Source organism: Zootoca vivipara, chromosome 2 (assembly GCF_965207765.1).
Source record: "Zootoca vivipara chromosome 2, rZooViv2.hap1.1, whole genome shotgun sequence".
Lineage (NCBI taxonomy): Eukaryota > Metazoa > Chordata > Lepidosauria > Squamata > Lacertidae > Zootoca > Zootoca vivipara.
Window position 1 is genome coordinate 52,972,532 of NC_142584.1, and position 21,105 is coordinate 52,993,636.

Genomic DNA, 21,105 nt, shown 5'->3' on the forward strand with positions numbered 1-21,105 from the left:
GGCCCCTATCTTAGCTTAGCTGTCTGAGCCTAGCTGCATGTCATTTGTCCTCTCATCCCTACAACTAATTTTCAGGACTCATTCACAGCTCAGTAATGATGTACAAAAGGTTAGCTTGTGCAGGAGACCACAATTAGTGTCTGAATAAAAACAAACTATCCTACTGTGTACACAAAAAGGAAGAGAAACCTAGGAAGCTCCCACTCCTTCCTGGAATAGGGTTTGATCTGTATTTCTAAGCATAGCACATAGCCCCATCTGCTGAATGCTGATCCCTGAAGTTGTGTATTTCAGCAGCTTGTAGAGCACTGTTCTTTTTAGCCTTCAATCTCTTAGAGTGTGGCCATATCAAAACAAAGGTAAGAGCTGTTTGACAGTGAAACAGTCTCCCTTGGGAGGTTGTGGACTCTCTTTCCTTGGAGGTTTTTGAAGCAGAGGTTGGACGGTCATCAGTCATGGATGCTTTGGCTGAGATTCCTGCATTGCAGGGGGTTGGACTAGATGACTCTTGACTCTGATTCTATGAAAAAAGGCATGCAGGGCTGCAGAAAGCATTTTAAAAGGTAGAGAGTTAAAGGTTTCAAAAATAGGCAGTGCTTCTTATTAACAGCTCTACTAACACCTGAAATAGCCTTTGGAACTCATTGGCCCTGTGGTGCTACACAGAAATCATTAGTCAATTGGAGGAACAGGCTGTAATGGTGGACAAGTGCTGTTGCCTTCTTCTTGCCTCTGATTATCGCTGCCACCCATACTGCTGGTCTGCCCAGCTTCTGGGATCCCATCTTCATTGTAGAGGTATTTGAATCCATCATAGAATTCATCAGGCTGCATGTCATCTTCATGGGTTTTGGCTCTCAGAAGTATGAAAGCTGGTGGGCCTGGCCAGCTCCCTCTGGCTCCTGAGTTAATCTGTGTTGTTTGCTTCACTATGGAATAACAGCAGGGTAACCTTTTGCCCAGGTGAGTTTGGATGTTTTGGTTTGCAGGGTTGAAAATATAGACAGCATTGGATGGTTGGAAGCCCAGGAGGTGCTGATCAACCAGCTCTTTACAGTGGATGAATTGGGTGCTGTCGATCTGTAATGCAATATATAACACAACTAATTTTTTCTCAACTTCTAAAATTATTAGCTGTCATCAATTTTCAGTTCCTGTATCTCCAGCTGTACTAAACTAATATAGACTTTGACTTCTTCAGGGGATATGCATAAGATGTATGAGTTTCTGTTGCATATAGCAAATGTGGAGTCTGTGTATATCCTGGCTGGGTTCGAACACAACATCGAACTATAGTTTGTTTTGTTGTCAGAAGTCAAGCCTAACACAAACCATGGCTTGTTTGGTGCCCGCAAACCAGGACCCGAAGCTACAGTTTGAAACTGGTTTGCAAACCATAGCTGCATTAACTGTGGCTTGCTGTTTCTGAATTCACAGGCCATTGACAAAAGCACAAAGAGCCATTGCTGTAAGCTGATGCACCACAGACTGAAGCACTTATGAAGCAAGTCCTGAGCAGATGGGAAAACAAAAGCAGACAAGCTGCTCAAAACCACTGTTTGCTCAAACTATAGTTAACATAAGCCATTGATTAATGGTGTGTTTGAACCCAGCACATGACTTACTGTTGCACAGGAACCTACATATGGCATTGTGCCAGTGGAGTCCCTAAAGTTCTGGAAGTTGTTACAAGAGTCACATGGTAACTCCACTCAGATCATTGAAATTTGACTCTTGCCACAGAAATATCCCCTAATAGTTACTATAGAGCTTGAAGGGGGCAGGGAAAAGTTGCTGCGGCAGAAAAGCCAGAGTTACACCTGGTCTCTCCCCTAGAGATTAGTACAGTAGGACAAGGAACTGGAGAGTAAAGCAAGGCTCAAAGTTCTATGCTGTATTGTTCCTCACCTACCCCAGGGTGGTTTTATAGTGCTTTCATTCAGAACACTTGGGACTACTCTGCCCCCCCTTGTTCACAGCAGGATTACATTGGTGCCTAGTGCCAAACTTAATTACTCTTGAATTCTCTAGATCCTCATTTAGAGCTTGTCTTGGGGAACTGGAGATAATAATAATAATAATATAATTTTATTATTTATATGCCGCCCATTTGACTGGGTTGCCCCAGCCACTCTGGAAAGCTTCCAACAAAGTATTAAAACCTCAAAACGTTTTTTTAAAAAACCTATATGTACAGGGCTGGCTTCAGATGTCTTCTAAAAGTCAGATAGATGTTTATTTCCTTGACATCTGGTGGGAGGGCATTCCACAGGGCAGGCACCACTACTGAGAAGGCCCTCTGCCTGGTTCCCTGTAACCTCACTTCTTGCAATGCGGGAACTACCAGAAGGCCCTCGGATCTGGATCTCTGTGTCTGGGCTGAACGATGGGGATAGAGATGCTCCTTCTGGTATAATGGGCCAACCATCATGAGGCCATGTGAGCTTTTAAAGTTTGGGGTGTGACAAATTGTCAGAATGAGAACAGTGGTGATGCTCTATTGTTTAGAACAGAGAATCTCTTGAAAGCGTGACCCAAATTAAGCACAATGTCATGGCATCGCATAATCCAATAATGGGCTTGGTATGGCTGCCCTTCATCCAGACCCTAACTTTCATTACACTAACGTGGAATTTTGCATCCAGCGGGGGGGGGGGGGAATGCATCCTAACAAAAGACCCACCAGCACTCCTGAGAAGTACATGAAAAAACGTACATTAAATGGCTTTAAAGTATTTGTGAAGTCCCCCCCCCCCATTTTTCTTTATTTCAGTCTTTGTGCTGGCCTCCGGTTTGTGCCGCAGAGGCAGTTTGACTCCTACCTGTGCTTTTTTTAGCAGATCAGTAATTGCAGGAAACCAGTCAGGAGTCAGCCTCTCCAACTCTAAGGTGATGATCACCAAAGCCAATGTGGAGCCCTTAAACTGCAATACTTGGTGGCATGCCATACAGTGCTGTAGCTGCTTGGTCAAGAATGCGGCATGGCGGGAAGGATTCCTCTGAGGCAGCCCATTTAGTAGATGGGGCCACTTGGACATCACCATGGCATGGAACTTGGAGAGAGAGAAGAGAAAACATTTATATCACACACATACACACATATATATAAGCACACACATGCACATTTATTTATTTATTTATATTTATTTATATATATACGTATATATAAAAAAACAGAACTGAGGTCAACTGTGAACTTTGTACGTTTTCATATGTCATTGACCAGAAGTGCAAACTAATCCTTATTCATGGCAGGAAACCTCTTATAAAGTTTTGTTATTATTATTATTTTTGTCCTGCTGTTACCATTTGTGTCGTATTTGCCAAATATTGAAATGTCGAAGCTTCTACTTGAATGTAACTTAATTCTGAATTCGTTGCATTGTTCGCAATTGTCAATTCAGAAGGTTTTGACTTCTCGTTTGTATAACTGAGTAGCAGTGATAATTCAAGCCAGCAAACAGGAGAGAGAGAGAGAGAACACAACCAATGATGCTTGGAAGCAGAACTAATACCATCTCATCATCCTGGTTCTGATCAGACATTTCCCCCCCCCCAAACAATCCTAATGCCAGGATGACATAGGAATCCACCCTTTGCTATAAAGAAGGGATGGGGACTCTGCAGCTCTCCAGATACTCCTGGACTGTAACTCCTGTCACTTCTGACCGCTGGCCAGGCTCAATGGGGCTGATGGGAGCTGGGGTCCAGCCACATTAAGAGAGTCACAGGTCACCCACCCATGCTGTGAAGAGATGAACTCTGAGAGACATTATCACATGACTTTTGCCTTACTATAGCACATGGTAACTTCTTAACGGGGAGTTTTCTTCTGGAAAACGTTTAGCAAATAAGATGTGACTTAAGTGCCAGATCAGAATGATCTAATTTGCCTAAAAATGAGGGTCAAACGTTTTTATGCAGGGTGAGGAGCAAAGAAAAGCTGATCTGAGATGCCCCATTTGTGAAATGTAGCAAAAACTCTGAAAGCTTTTTATGTACAGTATTGAGAGTGCAGATAGTTAGAAATATTTTTGCAGTGTATATTTAAAACAAACGGGACAAATCTCTAGTGGTACAGTACGAGCTCTTTTTAAAAGTCAATTATTAGTTGTCCTTTCAAAATGGGAGTCTACATTGTTTGTAAATCAAACTTTTGGAATAGTTGGGTGTTCAGATGGAATTTCAATATCTTGAACAGTAATTCACTTCAAAAGATTTGCAGATAGTTAAGAATGAGTGGTCTGTGAGGCTAACTAGAAGGGAATGGATGTGCACCATTGCTGTTTTCTAGTCTTATTTGGCAAAAACAACATCCCTAGTTTAGCCTTTTGCAAGAAAAAGAAAAAGAAAAAAATGTCTAGTGCTTACAATGTTTAAGAAATCGATTGATGTTGCTGTGTAAAGATCCCAGTGAAGTTTATTGAGTATAATTCTTTCCATTCTCACAATCTCAGCTGGAGAACATTTACAACCACTCTGCACTGCAAGCTTCTTTACCGATGGTATTATCTGTTTTAAAACAAAAGGAAAAATAATAATAATAAAAGAAGCCCAAATTCCTATGAAATTTTGTATGGTGTGGTGTGTCCGCTATTATCACATAAATGAAATGAAGCCTACTCATCTACCCTATTTGGGATAAAAACCAAGAGGTCCTTGAAATAATCCCATTATAGCACCATGTTCTCAGATTTTAATAAAAGTAATTCCCCGCCCTTGTGAGTTCCCTTATGTATGCATAAGACTAATTCCACTGATCATGCATCTTGAGGATGTATGAAAACCACTTGCCTTCAACTTTTTTGGGGGTTCTGAAACAATGGCTGGATTCTTCAAGGTTTTTTTTCTCTTCCGATTTGTCTATCTTTATTGCATATTCATCTTCACTTCTAGAGTACTCACCTTAAAGCCAGAGAGGGGGACTTTAAGGGCCACATTGATCCATGGTCAACTCTCTGAGGTCCACATGTCAAAGTAGGTGAGGATGAAGTGGACAGTGAATGTGCCCCTGCTTTTTAAAAAGGATTGTGCTTGGGGTGGGGGGTGTCTTGAACAAGTCACACAAAAAAATTTGGCACGCCAGAATCACAGTAAGAGACCTGCCTGAGTACTCAGTAATTTTATATATGTATAGTTACATAAATATAAGGGTTTGGTGGGGGCTTACCTTCCAAGTCCCGGACTGCAGAATCCGGGACCGGCAGCCGTGTGACACCGGAAGTTGCGTTGACGTAACATCCGGTGTCGTTTTGCCCTTCTATGGGCACCAAAAATGGCCGCCGCCAGCTTCGAAAGTCGCTTCTATGCATGTCAGGAAGTGCGTCGACACAACTTCCGGTGTCGCTCCACCCATCTATGGGCACCAAAAATGGCCGCCGACACCGGAAGTCACGTCTATGCACTTCTGGACATGCGTAGATGCACCTTTTGAAGCCGGCGGCGGCCATTTTTGGTGCCCATAGAAGGGCAAATCAGAAAGAAAAAAAATGGCCGGTGGCAGGAGAAAATAACGGAGAAAAACGGGAGACGAAGTGATACGGGGGACCACCGGGAAAAGGTAAGTAAAAACGGGGGTTTCCTGGGGAAAACGGGGTACTTGGCAGCCATGGGTGGGGGGTTGTTAATGAACATATTTTTGAAGGAAAACGCTTTGGTATTACAGTAGGGTATCCATTCTGTTAATTTTTTAAAAAATAATTTTCTTTGTTTTTTGTTTGTTTCCTGGGGAAAGCAGTGAGGGAAACAGAGATAAGCACTCTGAAAACTAAGGCCTGTCTGAATAGGAAGGTCTCAGCTTGACAGTGGAAGGATAACAAAGGAGGAGCCAATCTAACCTCTCTTGGGAGTGAATCCCACAAAACAGGTGCAGTCACAAAAAAGGCTCTGTCTCATGTCACCACCAACCATGCTTCTGATGTTGATGGGACTAAAGGAAGGTGCTCATTTTAGCACCTCAGCAGGTTTCCACAGGGAAATGCGATCTTTCAGGTAGCGTGGATCCAAGCCTTCAATTGCAACTTGGTGCACTGTTTGCAAGCTTGTCCACGATACCATGTGGTCATCGAAGCATGGATCAGTATGATTGCATCGGCAACCACCACGCATCAATAGCTGCAGCATAGCAACGAGACAGGAAACTGAAAAACGGAGAGTGTATGATCCAAGCAGACTAAGGCGAGTCTGAGAGTGACTTACCTAGATGTTCTACAGTAGCTTTGCTGCTGAACATCCAACAATGTCACTGTAACCTTTACACACCTGATACATTGAAATAAGCATTCATAATGGGTTTAAAACTGACAGGTAGCCTATTGGGACAGACAGGCTCCCTGTGACACAGGTTGCCCATAGACTTTCACAGTGGCTTGAGCCATTCCAACTATACACATACATAAAAAAGGATGTGTGTCTGTGAAGATCCTGTACATGTCACTTTAACGTAAGACAAATCCTTCTCTTAGGTTGCCACATTTAAAACATACACACCTCATCTTCCTCATTTAGTTTTGCTGCGAGAACCAGGCAAGCTGTGGCAATGCATTGGAGGTATTTTAACTGTGCCTGAAAGAGAGAAGGGTAGAAGTTTTTTATAAAAAGAAAAAGAATGGAGGAAAAATACCCAACTGGGAAAGTAACTATTGAAAACTATATTGATATATATACATATTCATACTTCTAAGTTGGCCCACTGTGGTGCACCAAGCAGTAGTATGAGTCTATCTGAGTAACTGGTACGTGGCAATTTAGCAGCAGTACTCTTTAAAGTACTCTTCAAACCTATCCATTCTGAAGGAAATCAGCCCTGAGTGCTCGCTGGAAGGACAGATCCTGAAGCTGAGGCTCCAATACTGAGCTGAGGCTCATGAGAAGAGAAGACTCCCTGGAAAAGACCCTGATGTTGGGAAAGATTGAGGGCACTAGGAGAAGGGGACGACAGAGGACGAGATGGTTGGACAGTGTTCTCGAAGCTACGAACATGAGTCTGACCAAACTGCAGGAGGCAGTGGAAGACAGGAGTGCCTGGCGTGCTCTGGTCCATGGGGTCACGAAGAGTCACAACTAAATGACTAAACAACAACAACAACTCTATAATGCTATACAGTGGTACCTCGTTTTGAGTGCGCCCCATTTAGGGTCATTTCGTCCAATGTCTGTGGCAAACCCGGAAATACCGGAACGGGTTACTTTCAGGCTTGCCGCTCGCGCACACGCAGAAGCGCTAAATCGTGCTTCGCACATGCGCAGAGCGGCGCTTTGTCGAGCGTCCCTTTCATTGAGTGTTCAGGGCTCCGTAACAGATCCCAGACCCAGACTATATATGGTCTATGATGGAATCACTTCAAGTAATTAATACAAGACAGAAGGGCCTGGCATGAAATGTTTAACAGCCACTGCTTTTTTAAGTATCGGAATTAGGGCAGGGAAGCGAGATCAGTGTTATTCATGCAGAATGTACCCATTTCATATATTCCCTTTATTTTCATTTTAAGCAAAGCACTTGTCTGTGTTTCAGCCCTGGCTCATGCTAACATTGATGGAGAAGGTCTGGTCACACTTGGCGCTTACAATTTAAAGCAGCCTTCATGGGGTACCAATAGGACTGCACTGCACATCTGGATCCAACTCTCTAATATTAGATGTGTGCATGCTGCAGCCCAGTGAAATCCCCATTATGTTTTCCATTGATAATAAAAGGAATAGGGTGAGGCCGAAGCTCTTTACCTTCACTGATGCCAACAACCGGTTAAAAAAGCTGACAGCCAGAGCAAATGTTTCGGAGCAAAACTGAAAGAGCGAACTCAATTCCCTGATCCACAAAATGGCTTTCTGGTAATAAAACGGAGATATGTCCGTGCCCTAAAATGGAATAATGGGGTTGGTTAAAACAAACACAATAATTTGGTATCTGCTGGAGTTTAAAGTACATAGCTGAGAGCGAGGCTAGAAATATATTCCAAATGTTTTTAGGCACACACAACAGAGATTTTGCTCTAGCGTCTCACTGCTCACTGTAATCAGGATTGGTTATTAATGTCTAGGTCAGGCATCCCCAAACTTCGGCCCTCCAGATGTTGTGGACTACAATTTCCATCTTCCCCGACCACTGGTCCTGTTAGGTAGAGATCATGGGAGTTGTAGGCCAAAACATCTGGAGGGCCAAAGTTTGGGGATGCCTGGTCTAGGTGGAAGAGTTTTTGTTAAAGACAAACAGTCTCTTACCCAAGAGGATGGTTCACAGGTGCAGCTACTGAACATGAGAACAGAGCTCTTTGTTTTTACCCAGGCTCAGTCTTTTTACTTGTTCAGAAGGATTCTGTTGCTAAGTAAAAATCACTAAATGCACCCCAGACTACAAAATGCCCACCTGTATAATACAAAGTGCATGGTGGTAGACTGGGTGAATGTGATGGGACTGGTTCCCCACCCACTAAAGCAAACCAATTCATATTCATTTCATATGAAGGAATTATAATCAGTTTTTGAGGAACTCTTCTTTATCCCTCTACCCCACTCAAACTGACTAAATAAGCTTGTCAATCTAATGAAATTACCAGTCAAAGGTTGAAAAATACATGCCATGTGGCTCTCCAGCTTCATGAATCACAGTCCTTTTAATGAAGAGCATACCTTCAGTGTGAAACCATGGAAGAGTGGCACCTTCCAAGTCTCTGTCTCTCTTGCTAGAGCATGCTCCATTGCCAAGGCAAGTTTCTGGCTCTCCGGAGGTCCTGTGCACTTCATAGCGGTTACTGAATAGACCTGCTTCCTGGTGACGAAGCACTACCTTACAACCAGAAAACAAAATAAAACTGTTAGTATTATTTCTTACAGAACTACAGTCGTGTGTAAATGGGTCTGCATGTAGACTATATAAGCTGAGGCTCTAAAAACCATTTTGCCATGTACATTACAGGTGTGTTAGGATGACCAAACTCTTGGCAGGCAGAAAATCTTATTTAGACAGGTCACTATACCTACTAGTCATGGTGACTAATAATTCTGGCTAGTTCTGACCTCAAATGCAATGTGCCATGATTAAGCAACTGAACAGAAGGCTACTCTTTTTAAAAAATATTTAATCACCACCTAGCTGTTCTGGCCTCTTTTTAACCTTCACTTTTCATGCTTCCTGGATGAGCCTGTCTTTGGTGGGGACCAAAGAATGTGATACACCCACTATAAGGAAGGTATTTTAAATTACTTCACATGAAACTATTTCCTTGTGTCAAGCTGTGTAGATTTAGCAGCTCAGACTCCAAAATGGGCCATTTCCTCTATGTGTCACCACAAAGCCACTCCCACAAACAGGAGTGGTGACATGGAGAGAAGTGCTCTGTTCACACAGGGAGCTGCGGCAGATAGAGAGCTTGCCATTTAAAACAGCATTTATGGGGTACCAATCATAATGTTTATTGGCTCAGACACACAGGGAAACACAGCCAACCAACACACTTTCCCCCTATTGCAGGGAGAACTTCAAATCTCTTCTTTGGTTAGGGAGACCCACGACTTATGTATTTTTTATCTTGCACCTTCAACACTAGCATGATCCCAGAGCGGATTACAGAAATGTAATAAAAGCAATAAATAAGGCAATACTTAAAACAGAAAAAGCACACAAAAACGAAAAGCAGAATCATTTTGTGAGCACCTGCCATAGAGGCAAAGGCATTTGTTCTTAAAAAACAAACAAACAAAACCCTGAGCAAACTAAATCTTCAGAGAATGGTTTTAGGATTATGTACAGTGGTACCTCAGTTTAAGTACACAATTGGTTCCGGAAGTCTGTACTTAACCTGAAGTGTACTTATCCTGAAGCGAACTTTCCCATTGAAAGTAATGGAAAGTGGATTGATCCGTTCCAGGCGGGTCCATGGAGTACGTAAACTGAAAGTACTCAAACCGAAGCGTACTTAAACCGAGGTATGACTGTATATGAAGCACTATGGAAGAAAATTAAATCTCATGTGTGAACGATAAATGCCTGTGAACTTGTGCTTCTCTATCACTTTGATTTCAGTACATTTGTTTTTACATGTGCACACACATACAAACTGACATGCATTCCCTAGGCAAACCACACCCCAATCTTGCATGCCAATTTGGGAACTGGCCAGAATGGTAAACATGGTTCAATGCAAATGTCAGACATCTCAGAAATCTGACACCTCAGAATGACTGCCATGGCGTTAATCAAGATTGGATAACACATCTGAAATAATGACCCATATCTGGCACACACAACATTATGAATGTACATTCAAACATGCAAAGAACAAAAATTTGAAATGATGACAAAGGAGGCTAAGTGTACAAAATCATGTTGGATGTCTGTCACTCAAACTGATTTAGCAGCTATCCTGGATGGGTGAGAACTGACCTGTGGTAGTGTGTTTAATTATCTGATCAAGCCACATCTTCTAGGATTTTTTCTCCTCCCCTTGTGAAATTCTAATGTATACACGCAGGGGGCACCTTTTCCTATTAAATTCTAAACCAACAAGATAATGAGAGACCAGATGATGTCGCACATGTCAGAACTCCCCTCAAAACAACAGCTCTGCAACTTTTTGTCTAGACAGATGAAAACGGACAAACAAGCAGTGATTACCTCACACACAGAGTCACATGCCCTATGGTACCCTACCTGACTATGCAAGTTCTGGATCAGGAGACAACAAAGACAAGGTATGTTTCCCCTTCCCTCAAAAGATAGAAGAGGAACGAGCTGGTGAGGGTGTCCACAGGAGAAAGGCCTGCGGACAGCTAAAGAGATGGGATGAAGCATTATGAATGGCACAGACTTGTATGAGAATGGACTGGAGTCCATTTGTACAACACTGCATTTTCAGTGCTAGAGGATCCCTGCGACTATTTGATTTGAGGTGTGACTAGAAATGGTGTTAACTCATACAGAGGTTGTTGGGCTCCTGACCAGGCTTCTCAACAACGGAGAGCTTCCAATTTTCCCGTTAGAACTCCCCTTCAGACCTTCATGCTAAATGCACTAATGCGAGGGATTGGATGGGGTGGGATGGAGATGCTCGCATGCCCATCCCTTCAACCTCTACGCAAATAATTGTGCAACAGGATTTTCCGCGCTCTCCTCATGTGCCCTCAACTTTTTGGACAAGATTTGGGGACAGTGCATGGCACACATATGGGGTTGGGGCATGGAAGAATTATGTTGCATTTTATTTATTTATTTATTTATTTTATTTATACCCCGCCCATCTGGCTGGGTTTCCCCCGCCACTCTGGGCGGCTTCCAACAAACATCAAAATACATTGAAATATCACAGATTAAAAACTTCCCTAAACAGTGGAAATCACATTGCTTGCACAACCGTTTCGTTGACTATCACCAAAATGAGTTCTAATAATTATTAGGGTTTAAGCCCTGTTCATGTAAAAACAAACAACCCTGTAATTTTGCCCAAGGGGTATTTTATATGCATTTCTCTTCACTGGATTACATTCAGGGGCACAAATGCAATCACTAATGTGGGGCAAGAAATTTTATAGTGCTTCATTCACTCTCTAAGCCACTCTAACTGGCATTGGAAAGTTTTCGGGGTGTGTGTGTGTAGAATCCCTATAATTACAGGCAAGCCCCATCTCCAACACCTCGGTCTTCATGCATTTTGTGTGAACACCTGTAGTGAATTTGTAATCATGTTCATTTGAACACACTTACAAATCCTCCCACATCCTCCCAGTCGAGATGTTCCAAGAGTGTTCAACTGAACATGCTTGGAAACCCTTTTCAGACTTTCACACTGGGGACAAGGCTTGCATTGGCCCCCATTCACATTTTGAGCCCTTCAATGTTCAGCTGAATGCCTGAAGATGGCTTAAATTGCCAGGTTTTGTACTGCATTTCTCTCCTACTGTACAATCAGTCTCTGAACAGAAACCTGTGTTTCTGGAACACTGAGGTGCTGGGGTTAAACACACTGCATGAAACTGGACCCAAAATTAATAAACAAACAACTAGCCCAGGTATAGGCAACCTTGGCTCTCCAGATGTTTTGGAACTACAACTCCCATGATCCCTAGCTAACAGGGCCATTGGTCAGGGATCATGAGAGTTGTAGTTCCAAAACATCTGTAGAGCCAAGGTTGCCTATGCCTGAACTAGCCCAATACACAGGTCCAAGAGGTTGCAGGGAGCAGAGGTTGTTGCAGCTGTTGAAAAACATTGTTCAAATGCTGATGTATGCAGAGTGCTACATAAAGTACGAACAAGTCCACAGTACAGAATCCTAAGTTTAACAACAAATCAGAAGCACTCAAAGATTTGTTACCATCCTCAAATTTGTTACTCGAAAATTAGGTTAGAGCAAGGTTGTCCCAGCCTCCTCAGCCTGAAGAATTAATGGCTGTCGTCTTTGGGGATGCACCTGGCATAATATCATGAAGTGGTTTACTGCTCAGGCTATAAAAGGCTTGCAACTGATCCTAGATGCTAACAGGTCCTAGGATCAGAAACCTAGTGAGGAACCTTTTTCCTTCTGAAGGCTGCATTTCCTCATGAGCAACTTTCAGGGTCTGCAACCAGTTGTGGGCAAGGCCAAAGGCAAAGGTGGATGTGGTCAGAGGTGACTACGTTGAAGGGTACGGGATGAACATCCCCAAGAGATAATCCCATTTGAGTGCGCCACTGCAAAAAGTTTGCACTTCTCATAATTTAGAAACCTTTGTCTACAAACACGGATGCGTTTCCTAAGTAAAAGGAAGGCCACAAACACTGGTTCTCCTCCATGTAGCACTGTCATCGGGCACATCCTGTCTAAAGCCTCAGAAAACAGCCTTACACAACAGGGAAAGGAGAGACAGGAAAACAAAAAAGGCAGGAAAACAGACGGCTGATAACCACACGACTGGCCTCCTTCCGTTTTCACGGAAGGAAACAAAACAGACGACGCTCGGATCACATGACTGGATGGCACTTTAAAACAAAACACACACACACAAAAGTGCCCAACTTTCGGGAAGCAAAACTCCAGGCGAACGAAAGTCAGGGGAAGAGATCGACATGGCTAGAGGTGCCCTACCAGAGTGCCAGCCCCAGATCGCGAGTCGGGAGAGGGGGGGCGGGGTACACATCTGTCGGTCTCTAGAGAACGAGCCTCTTCCTTCCCCTCCCTTCTGGTCCGATGGGCGCTTACCTCCCTGCCCGGGGCTGGCAAAGGGTCCGAGGCTCCGGATGCTCCGGCGGGGCTCTGCCCTTGGCGCTGGTGGTGCGCTTCTCTCATGCTGTTCGGCTCCGCGTCGCAAGCAAAGGCTCGATCCGATGGGAAGAGGATGAGGACGAGACGCCTCCTCGGATCATAGTTGCGGCTGGTGAAGTTAATGGGCCCTGCTAAGTTCCAGAAGTCCGGGTGGAAGGAGCAGCGTCCTCCTGCTTCTAAACCCAGGGTGGAAAATAATGATAATAATACAATAATAATAAAGCAGCTTTAAAATATCTTTGTTGGCTCGCTGATGTGCCGTTTGCAAGGCTCCCTCTCCGAAAGCGCAACAAAACGACAGGGAGAGTCCTTTCTTTGTGGGCGGATTCAAACCGCGGCAGGCTCCGCCTCTGGGCTTGGGGGTTGCTCACAGCGACAGCGCCTTTCCGCCGGGTGGGTCTTGTGGGGGGGGGGGTGATCGGGGAGAGCTGCCTGGCTCAGGACGTGACGCCGTGCATGAACCTCCAAGGTGGGGGCGGGTGGGGATCACTGGGCCAGGCGGATTCAACCCGCGTGCGCCTCCTGGCTGACTCTTGAGCAGGATCGCCAGCAACAGCTGAGCATCGACTCCTCTGCTGCCCCAGCCTCCTGGGGGGGGGGTCGCTGGCCCGCCCCTAACAGTAACAATATGGCCTTTGTTTGGACTGTTCTTGGAAGAGAAAACTCCCAGTGATCTCTTTCTCCTCTAGGAAAAAAAAAAGAAAAAAGGCAAAAAAAGGTCTGGCAAATTCTTCTCCCTCTCTCATGAGACTAGAACTCAGGGCTAAGCAAAAGCCCCATGAACAAAAGTACTTCTTTACAGAGGGAATTTGCTCCCCACAAAACCCACCAACTTGGAGGGTTTTAAAAGAAGACAAGTTCATGGAGGGCAATGGCCATGTTCTACCTCCCCTGGTGGAGGCAGCGTGCCTCTGGATGTTAGTTGCTGGGAACCTCAAGTGGGGAAAGCACTCTTGTGCTCAGGTCCTTATTGCAGGCTTCTCTGGGGCATCTGGGCTGGCCAGTGTGAGAACAGGATGCTGGACGAGATGGGCCTTTGGTCTGATTTAGCAGGACACTTCCTAGGTTCTTAAGCAAATCGCTATGAAAATTCATCGGAATGGCATACTTGCCCAAGACTGAGTTCTTATTCATAGGCTACTGCAATTCTGGTGGCGAGATAGGAATCCTTTCTACAGGCAAACAATTAAATGTACTCCTATCAGCCAATCACCCATTCCCACCACCCTTCTGAGTAATACCCCTTCCCACCCTCTGACTATACATAAGGGTCTGGTGGCTTCTGTTTCAGTGTATCTGAAGAAGTGTGCATGCACACGAAAGCTCATACCTATGACAAACTTAGTTGGTCTCTAAGGTGCTACTGGAAGGAATTTTTTTAATTTTTTGTTTCGACTAGTGTAGTCTACTATTGTGTCAATAACAAAAAGTTCATACTTTATTTTTTCGGGGGTGGGGTCCCCAAAGTGTTCCCAGAATTTTTTTTTGAATCATATATAAAGAAAATGCAAATCTTGAGAAAATTTGGTATACAGTACAGTATTTGGGTTTAAAGGGTGAGAGATAAGAAGATGATTACTACTGTAAAATTACTTTATTAGCTAAAGTAACAAGTGCATAAGCAAGAGTGCTGCTGAATTGGACCAAATGCCTATCAAGTCCAGCATTCTGTTCTCACAGTGGCCAATCTTGGGAAGCCCCAAGCAGAACATGAGTGCAGAACATCTACCCGGTAGTGCAGACCACTAGGAGTCTTAAAGGGGTAGCAGGTGTTTGTTTGACGTAATCAGGTTTCACCAAATTCCAGAATACTTTCATTTGGTGATTAACTTCTCCATGAACAAATGGCCCCACATATTGCCAGGATATTTCTGCTGGAAGTATGTTTTTTGAGCATGTGAAGATTCTTGTTCCAAATGCAAATAACAAGATGGGGCATGAGACCTGCATGAAGAATATTTGTTAGGCAGCTTGTGAATATGTCAAGTAGCACTCTACCTGGATCCATAGCAATGGGTTGCAGCGCTTAAGGCCATCACATATGCAAGAGCATTCTCATTTTCTCACACATGTTCCAACAGTGGCACTCAGTAGAAAGCCCTGAAATGGAGCATTCCAGAGGCAGGGAAGGTGAGAGATTGCATTAGATCCTGACTAAATGGGTCTCATTGCCATTGCAGTGCTTTTGCAAGAATAATATGTGAGTGGGGGGTATTGTTTTTGTTTGTTACTGTATTATGCTATATGTTCTTGTATTGTAAATCACCCTGTGATCTTCAAATGAATTATTATTATTTATTATTATTATTAATTGCATGATGGCATCTGGCCCAACCTCCACACCAACTTCGTGCTGGCTCAGCAATCTCGCTGCAGTGGGTGACTCCACCACTCCACAAAGCCATGCTGGTGGAGGGAGGTCTGGATTGCAGCCTGAGTTCTCACAAGTTATGTGGCAATTAATGGGTGCAACTCTCACTGAAGTCATGCATTTAGCATGTTGTGCGCAACCAGGATCCACTGTTCAAACTCTGTTTGGGAGTATGAAACCTGGGTGAGGGTGCGAGTTTTGGAAGGCAATTGTTGTAGGTAGCCGATTACACACACACACACACACACACACACACACACACACACGGAAAGGGGTTTCTTCTCAGTGGTAGCAGCACACATGCATTGCAAGAAGGTTCAATCACAGGCATCTCCAGGTAGGGCTGTGAAAGACCCTGGAGCAACAGACAGTTCCGAGTTACACGGTGCCTACAAGCCCTACGTGGCTTCAAATCAAGCAGCACAGAACACCTGCCCGCCATTTGACGCGATGGACGTTGCTCAAATACTCGCCTTCCCCGAAAGTTTTTGCTCCAACTGCTTCGGACACCATCCGGAGCAGGTCGAGCACATTGCAACGAAGGCAGGGGCTGCAATGAAGGCAGGGAATACAGCAGCGTAGGATGCCTCTCCGCAGCACTCGAGCGCACTTTCGGCCGCTTCCATAGCTCAGCTGTTCCTGCTAGCTTTGAAGATTGAGACCCAACAACGTGACCCGTGCGCCTCCACACATTCTCTTCCCTGACGCCCCTTTTCCTCCTGGTCTCCCGCGTAGTGCGCCGCCGCCACCGCCTCTCTGCCTTCCTTTTCTCCCATTGGCCGCATTCCCACTCCAATAGCCGCCGGGCGCCGGAGCGGCCGCTTCCTTATTGGCTGACAGGCCTCTGCATGACGCAGGCTGAGGACCGGAGGCGGGGAGGAGCGGGGAAGGGTGGGCTGCTCCCGCTGTCATCCAGTCGGCGCAGGCGCACTGGGGCCGGCTATTGTGTTAACCATTATTGTAGCGAAGCGGACGGGCTGCTACCGGCCTCCTGTTCCCTCAACGCTCCGCAATCCCGGGCCGGAGCCCTTCCAGCCCCGCTGAGTCCAGCGCAGGCAGGCAGGCAAGATGCCGGTGAGAGACCGAGCTCCCCCTTTCCCTTCCCCGGCCCGGCGCCTCGGCTCCTTCCCCGCCCTCCCTCCTTCCCTGCGCGCTGCGGGTCCGTTGCTAGGGGCGGCGCTGCCGGAGAGCGAGGCTGGGCGCCGGCGGGTGAAGGGCCGGGTCGGGAGGGCGACGGGCTGCAGGGCTTCTGCGGGGGGCAGGCGGTTCTGCAGGCTTATGGGCCGGGGTGGCGCCTTCGCATGCATTAAACGTGTTGCTGCTGCTGCTGCTGCTAATAATGTCTACCTTACTGAAGTCAATAACATCTACCTCACCTATGCTATTAATACCTACCTTATGTATAATATCTACCTTACTGATGGCAGCTGTTTTTTTTTTAAAGAAAAAGCCACCTACAGAACCGATTGGAAAATTCGCAGTAAAAGCATGTGGGCTGTTGTGAATATTATATATATGTATGTGTGTTTGTATATACATGCATTCATATACAGTGCTTTTTTTTCCTAGGGGGACGCATACCCCTGAACATATTGTGAATCTTTGTACTTTTGTCCATTTACTGTATTTATTTTCCCCGATGCGAACTATAAAATGGTGATTTTCTTGAATCAAAATGAGAGTACCCCTAAACATTTTTTAAGAAAAAAGCACTGTACACACACAAATATAGGTGCTTAGGTGCTACTAACGCAGTTGTTTGACTTCACATCATTGATGTCTCTCAAGACAGGTGGATGCCAACCATGTATGTATGTATGTATGTATACTGTTCATTGGGCCTGGGCCCTGAAGGCAGCTCTCAAAAGTGAGATCCCTGCAGTATGAAGCCGATTGAAAATCCAGAATGAAATCATCATGCAATTACTTGTTGTGATGCTCTGTGGATAGATGTACCTCGCTGAGCAGGGCCTTCCCTGAAGGCAGTTTTCGAAACAAGGTTTCCACGGATTGTGGCCATGTTTAAATATACAATAAAATCATGTGATTATTTGTTGTGATGCTGTGGGCATATCTCATACTGGGCAGGGACCCTTGAAAGGCAGCTTTCAAAATGAAATCCACAATAAAATTGTGTGGTGTCATATGGTGATCACAGTCAATGCCTTCAGCCTTAAGGCAGAACAAGTTTTGGTATTTACTACTGTGTGCATGGTACCTAGGTTGTTCTGTGTTGAATTAAGCCCTGACTCAGTTTTGTATGTTGGGGATGTCTGTGGAATAAGTGTTTTATGGGAAATGTGATTGCAACAATAAAAGTAAAATATACTTAAAAGATAATCCCAGGAATCAAATTTAGCCTGTAAAAGTCATTGAAATCTCCTCAGGTTGACTTAGTATGCCATATGTTAATATTGCTTGCAAAAGATGTTTGCTTGCATAAGAATATCATGCCTTATACCTACCTCAGTGCTGTGAACTTTCACTGATGCTGTTCATTTGCTTTTTTTTGAAGCAAAACCAACATTTCCCCCCGGTTGTTACAGATGTCACAATGTATGTGTATGTGAACTTACCGCTGAGTCAGAGCTTTTTAATGCATTCTGTTGTGTCTAAGTAAAAGCTCTTTGATGTGTTTGTGATTTCCTTGCTGTGAAGTCATATGCATCCTCTGTAAAGCTCTAGCAACTTTATTAAATGTGTATGATCTTCTACAGCAAGACTTCCTAGGCAATTTAGCGTGAAAGTCTAGCCATCAGAGTTGTCTCAAAATTGGTTAAACTGTGACGTTAAACTGTGACTCTCCAGATGTTGCTGGCTTTTAATCCCCCATCATCCAATGGGAGTTATCACCATCCTAACAATGGTGACTGGATCTGATGTGAATTGTATTTAGCAACATTTGGGTGGAGTGTGGGTTTCGACTGCTGATAAATAGGAGTGGTCAAAGGGTTTACAAATGCACACACACACAGGGAATTTTGCAGGACCCTTTCAGATGACATCCACCAAAGTGGATGCAAGCACATAGATAAATATTAAGGAGTGGATGAAAAACCTTGCCAAAAGCTACTATTGCTTTTCATAGAAGAACCATTTGCCTAGCCTTTGCTCAGATTTATGATTCTGAGATATGTAATAAAGAGAACCAGGCCTTTGGCTGGTTGACATCTGATGTCCTTTTGAAGAGGGGATTGTTGGGTTGTTTTTGTTTTTATTATGCATTTTGTGTTTTTTATATTGTAATTTTTTTGTTGTGAGCCATCTGAGATCAACACATATAGGGCAGTATACAATTAATAATAATTTAAACAATACATTTTGGCAGAGGATGACTTGGAGGCTGAGGCTTTAGTCTTAACTCCACTGACCTGGGAGTAAACACTATTGAATTCAATAGCACTGACGTCTAAGTAGATATAGTTAGAATTGTACTGTTGGTGCTTGAATTGCCCATATACCACCTTGTATAAATGCATCTCTGACTTTGAATTGTAGAAATGAAAGGAGTGTTGTAGGCTATCTAGTCCAACCACTAACCTTGCTGCAAGAAATCCAGAACTAGGTCATCCCCAACAAGTTGCTGTTCAGCCTCTTGCTTGAAAACCTTCAGCAAGCAAGACCCCAACCCTATTCTGAGTAATTGGTGCTAATGTCAAATTGTTCAAGCAGTTCTGCTAGTGTTCAACTTGAATAAAAATATTTTTTTAAAAAAACTATAAGCCCATTTGAGCTAGTGTCTGTGGCAGCAGATAACAAGTATTTGCCTCTTCTGTGTGATAGCCCTTTGAAGACTATATATTACCCCTCAGTTTTTCTTTTCTTTTCCAGGCTAAATATACCCAGTTCATTCAGTTTTTCCTCATAAGACCATCTTTGTTGTTCAGTATTTCCTCTTGACCATCTTTGTTGCCTTGCTTTGAACCCATATTTCAGTTTGTACCCTTCTTTAAGCGTGGCACCCAGAACTGGACATGGTACAGTATTCCAAATGAAGTTGGACCGATTAATGGAGTTTAAAATCACATTTGCCTTGTTTGCAGCTGCATCACACTACTGACTCATGTTCAGTTTGTAACCAGCTACTACAGTCCTGAGATCGATCTTTCAGTTTCTTGTAGACCTTTCTCCAAGCTTAGAGCTGATATGGGAAGCATGGGAGAGCCCTGGCCTTTGAAGGTGTGGTGAAGTCAGGGTCAAGTCCTTTCCTCACATCCACTTTGGGCACAGGGCAGAGGCAACCACAAATTTTGAGCGGGTACCAAGGCACACAAAAAAGTTGAAGGGCCTTGAATTTGAGGGCTCAGTGTTACAGTATGCTGTTTCTCTGCCATCAGAAGTAGTTGTTATCTAGTAGGTGGTGATTACAGATCACTTCTTTGCTTCACAGCTTTGCTTCTTTCATGAATTATAATTGGTTACTGTATTTTCTTTATGTAGATTAACAAATCCGAGAAGACGGACAATTCTGATAATGTTAAGGTGGTTGTTCGCTGCCGGCCTTTCAATGAACGGGAGAAAGCAATGTGTTACAAGATGGCAGTTAATGTCGACGAAATGCGAGGCACTATTACTGTCCATAAAACAGATTCTTCCAATGAACCTCCCAAGACATTTACATTTGATACTGTTTTTGGACCAGAGAGCAAACAACTTGATGTTTATAATTTAACTGCAAGGCCAATTATTGACTCTGTTCTAGAAGGTTATAATGGTAAGTGCTTCTTTGTTGCATAAAAATGATGGTATATAAGGACTTCGTTTTGTAGTAAACATCCTTCTAGAGCTGACCCTTGCTTTGTTAAGAATTGCAAATATCCCGTGTTGTTTGCACCTACTGTTCTGCTTAATTACAGAATGCCAACTGTTCATAAAGTGTTCTGCTTCTGTAAAGTGCCTCTGTTTTTCTAATTGCTAACATAATCATCAACAACACCTGGTCCTCATCAGACAGCATGTAGATTTCCTCTCCTTGTTGCAGAGGAAACTTTTGTTTAGAGAAATACTTGTGTCCAGGGATAGCCAGCATGGTACCTTCAAGATACAGTTGGAGTACCAACACCCACCAGCCTGTTCAGACCTTGGGCTCTATTGCTCTCCTCTTTCCCCTTTCTTCTTTCAGTGGTGCTGCAAGGAGGAGACTGGCAGTGTCTGCTTCCTGTTAACAGCAACTGCATCCAGCTCACAGTAAAAAGTCAGGATCATAAAACACAGGTCCTAACTTTGTCCAATATGCCATAGTTTAAACAAAACTACTAATATTCTCACAGCTGCATTAAAGGAAGAGATGGGCAAGGTCAAAGTTTTAGCAAGCTCATTGACATATCACTGAACCATAGTTTAATATTGTGTCCATGCCAGGACACGATACCATCCCTGACTTTTCACTTGCTGTTTCCCCAATTCCTGTTATAGGCCTGTTCTCACATTATGTATGTACAGTGAGGGGGGAAAGGTATTTGATCCCCTGCTAAATTTGCCTGTTTGCCCTCTGAC

The 21,105-nt window shown here is 44.1% G+C and overlaps 3 protein-coding genes across 4 annotated transcripts in view; 2 read left to right on the forward strand and 1 right to left on the reverse strand.

Moving 5' to 3' along the window:
• Positions 1-4,570, forward strand: part of SEPTIN8 (septin 8) — an 83,860-nt gene extending 79,290 nt beyond the window's left edge. Inside the window, exon 10 of the mRNA XM_088663158.1 lies at positions 2,838-4,570. Within this exon, the coding sequence (XP_088519284.1) occupies positions 2,838-3,003 (166 nt within the window). The 3' untranslated portion in view covers positions 3,004-4,570. The remainder of the gene's footprint in view (positions 1-2,837) is intronic.
• On the reverse strand, positions 4,324-13,708 carry CCNI2 (cyclin I family member 2). The gene is made up of 5 exons (XM_088663159.1): positions 13,176-13,708; positions 8,632-8,784; positions 7,726-7,860; positions 6,490-6,564; positions 4,324-4,512 (listed from the first exon to the last, which is right to left on the reverse strand). The coding sequence occupies exons 1-5, from the start codon at positions 13,260-13,262 to the stop codon at positions 4,324-4,326; spliced, it is 639 nt and encodes a 212-aa protein (XP_088519285.1). The 5' UTR covers positions 13,263-13,708.
• Positions 13,709-16,551: 2,843 nt separating this feature from the next.
• The window catches only part of KIF3A (kinesin family member 3A), a 29,305-nt gene continuing 24,751 nt past the window's right edge, over positions 16,552-21,105 (forward strand). The window contains exons 1-2 of one of the 2 annotated variants that reach the window (XM_060271684.2): positions 16,552-16,683; positions 20,050-20,323. In XM_060271684.2, coding sequence (XP_060127667.1) covers positions 16,678-16,683; positions 20,050-20,323 — 280 coding nt within the window. In that variant the 5' untranslated portion in view covers positions 16,552-16,677. Of the gene's footprint in view, positions 16,684-20,043; positions 20,324-21,105 lie in introns of those variants that run through there. The other variant, XM_060271685.2, reaches the window with a different exon arrangement.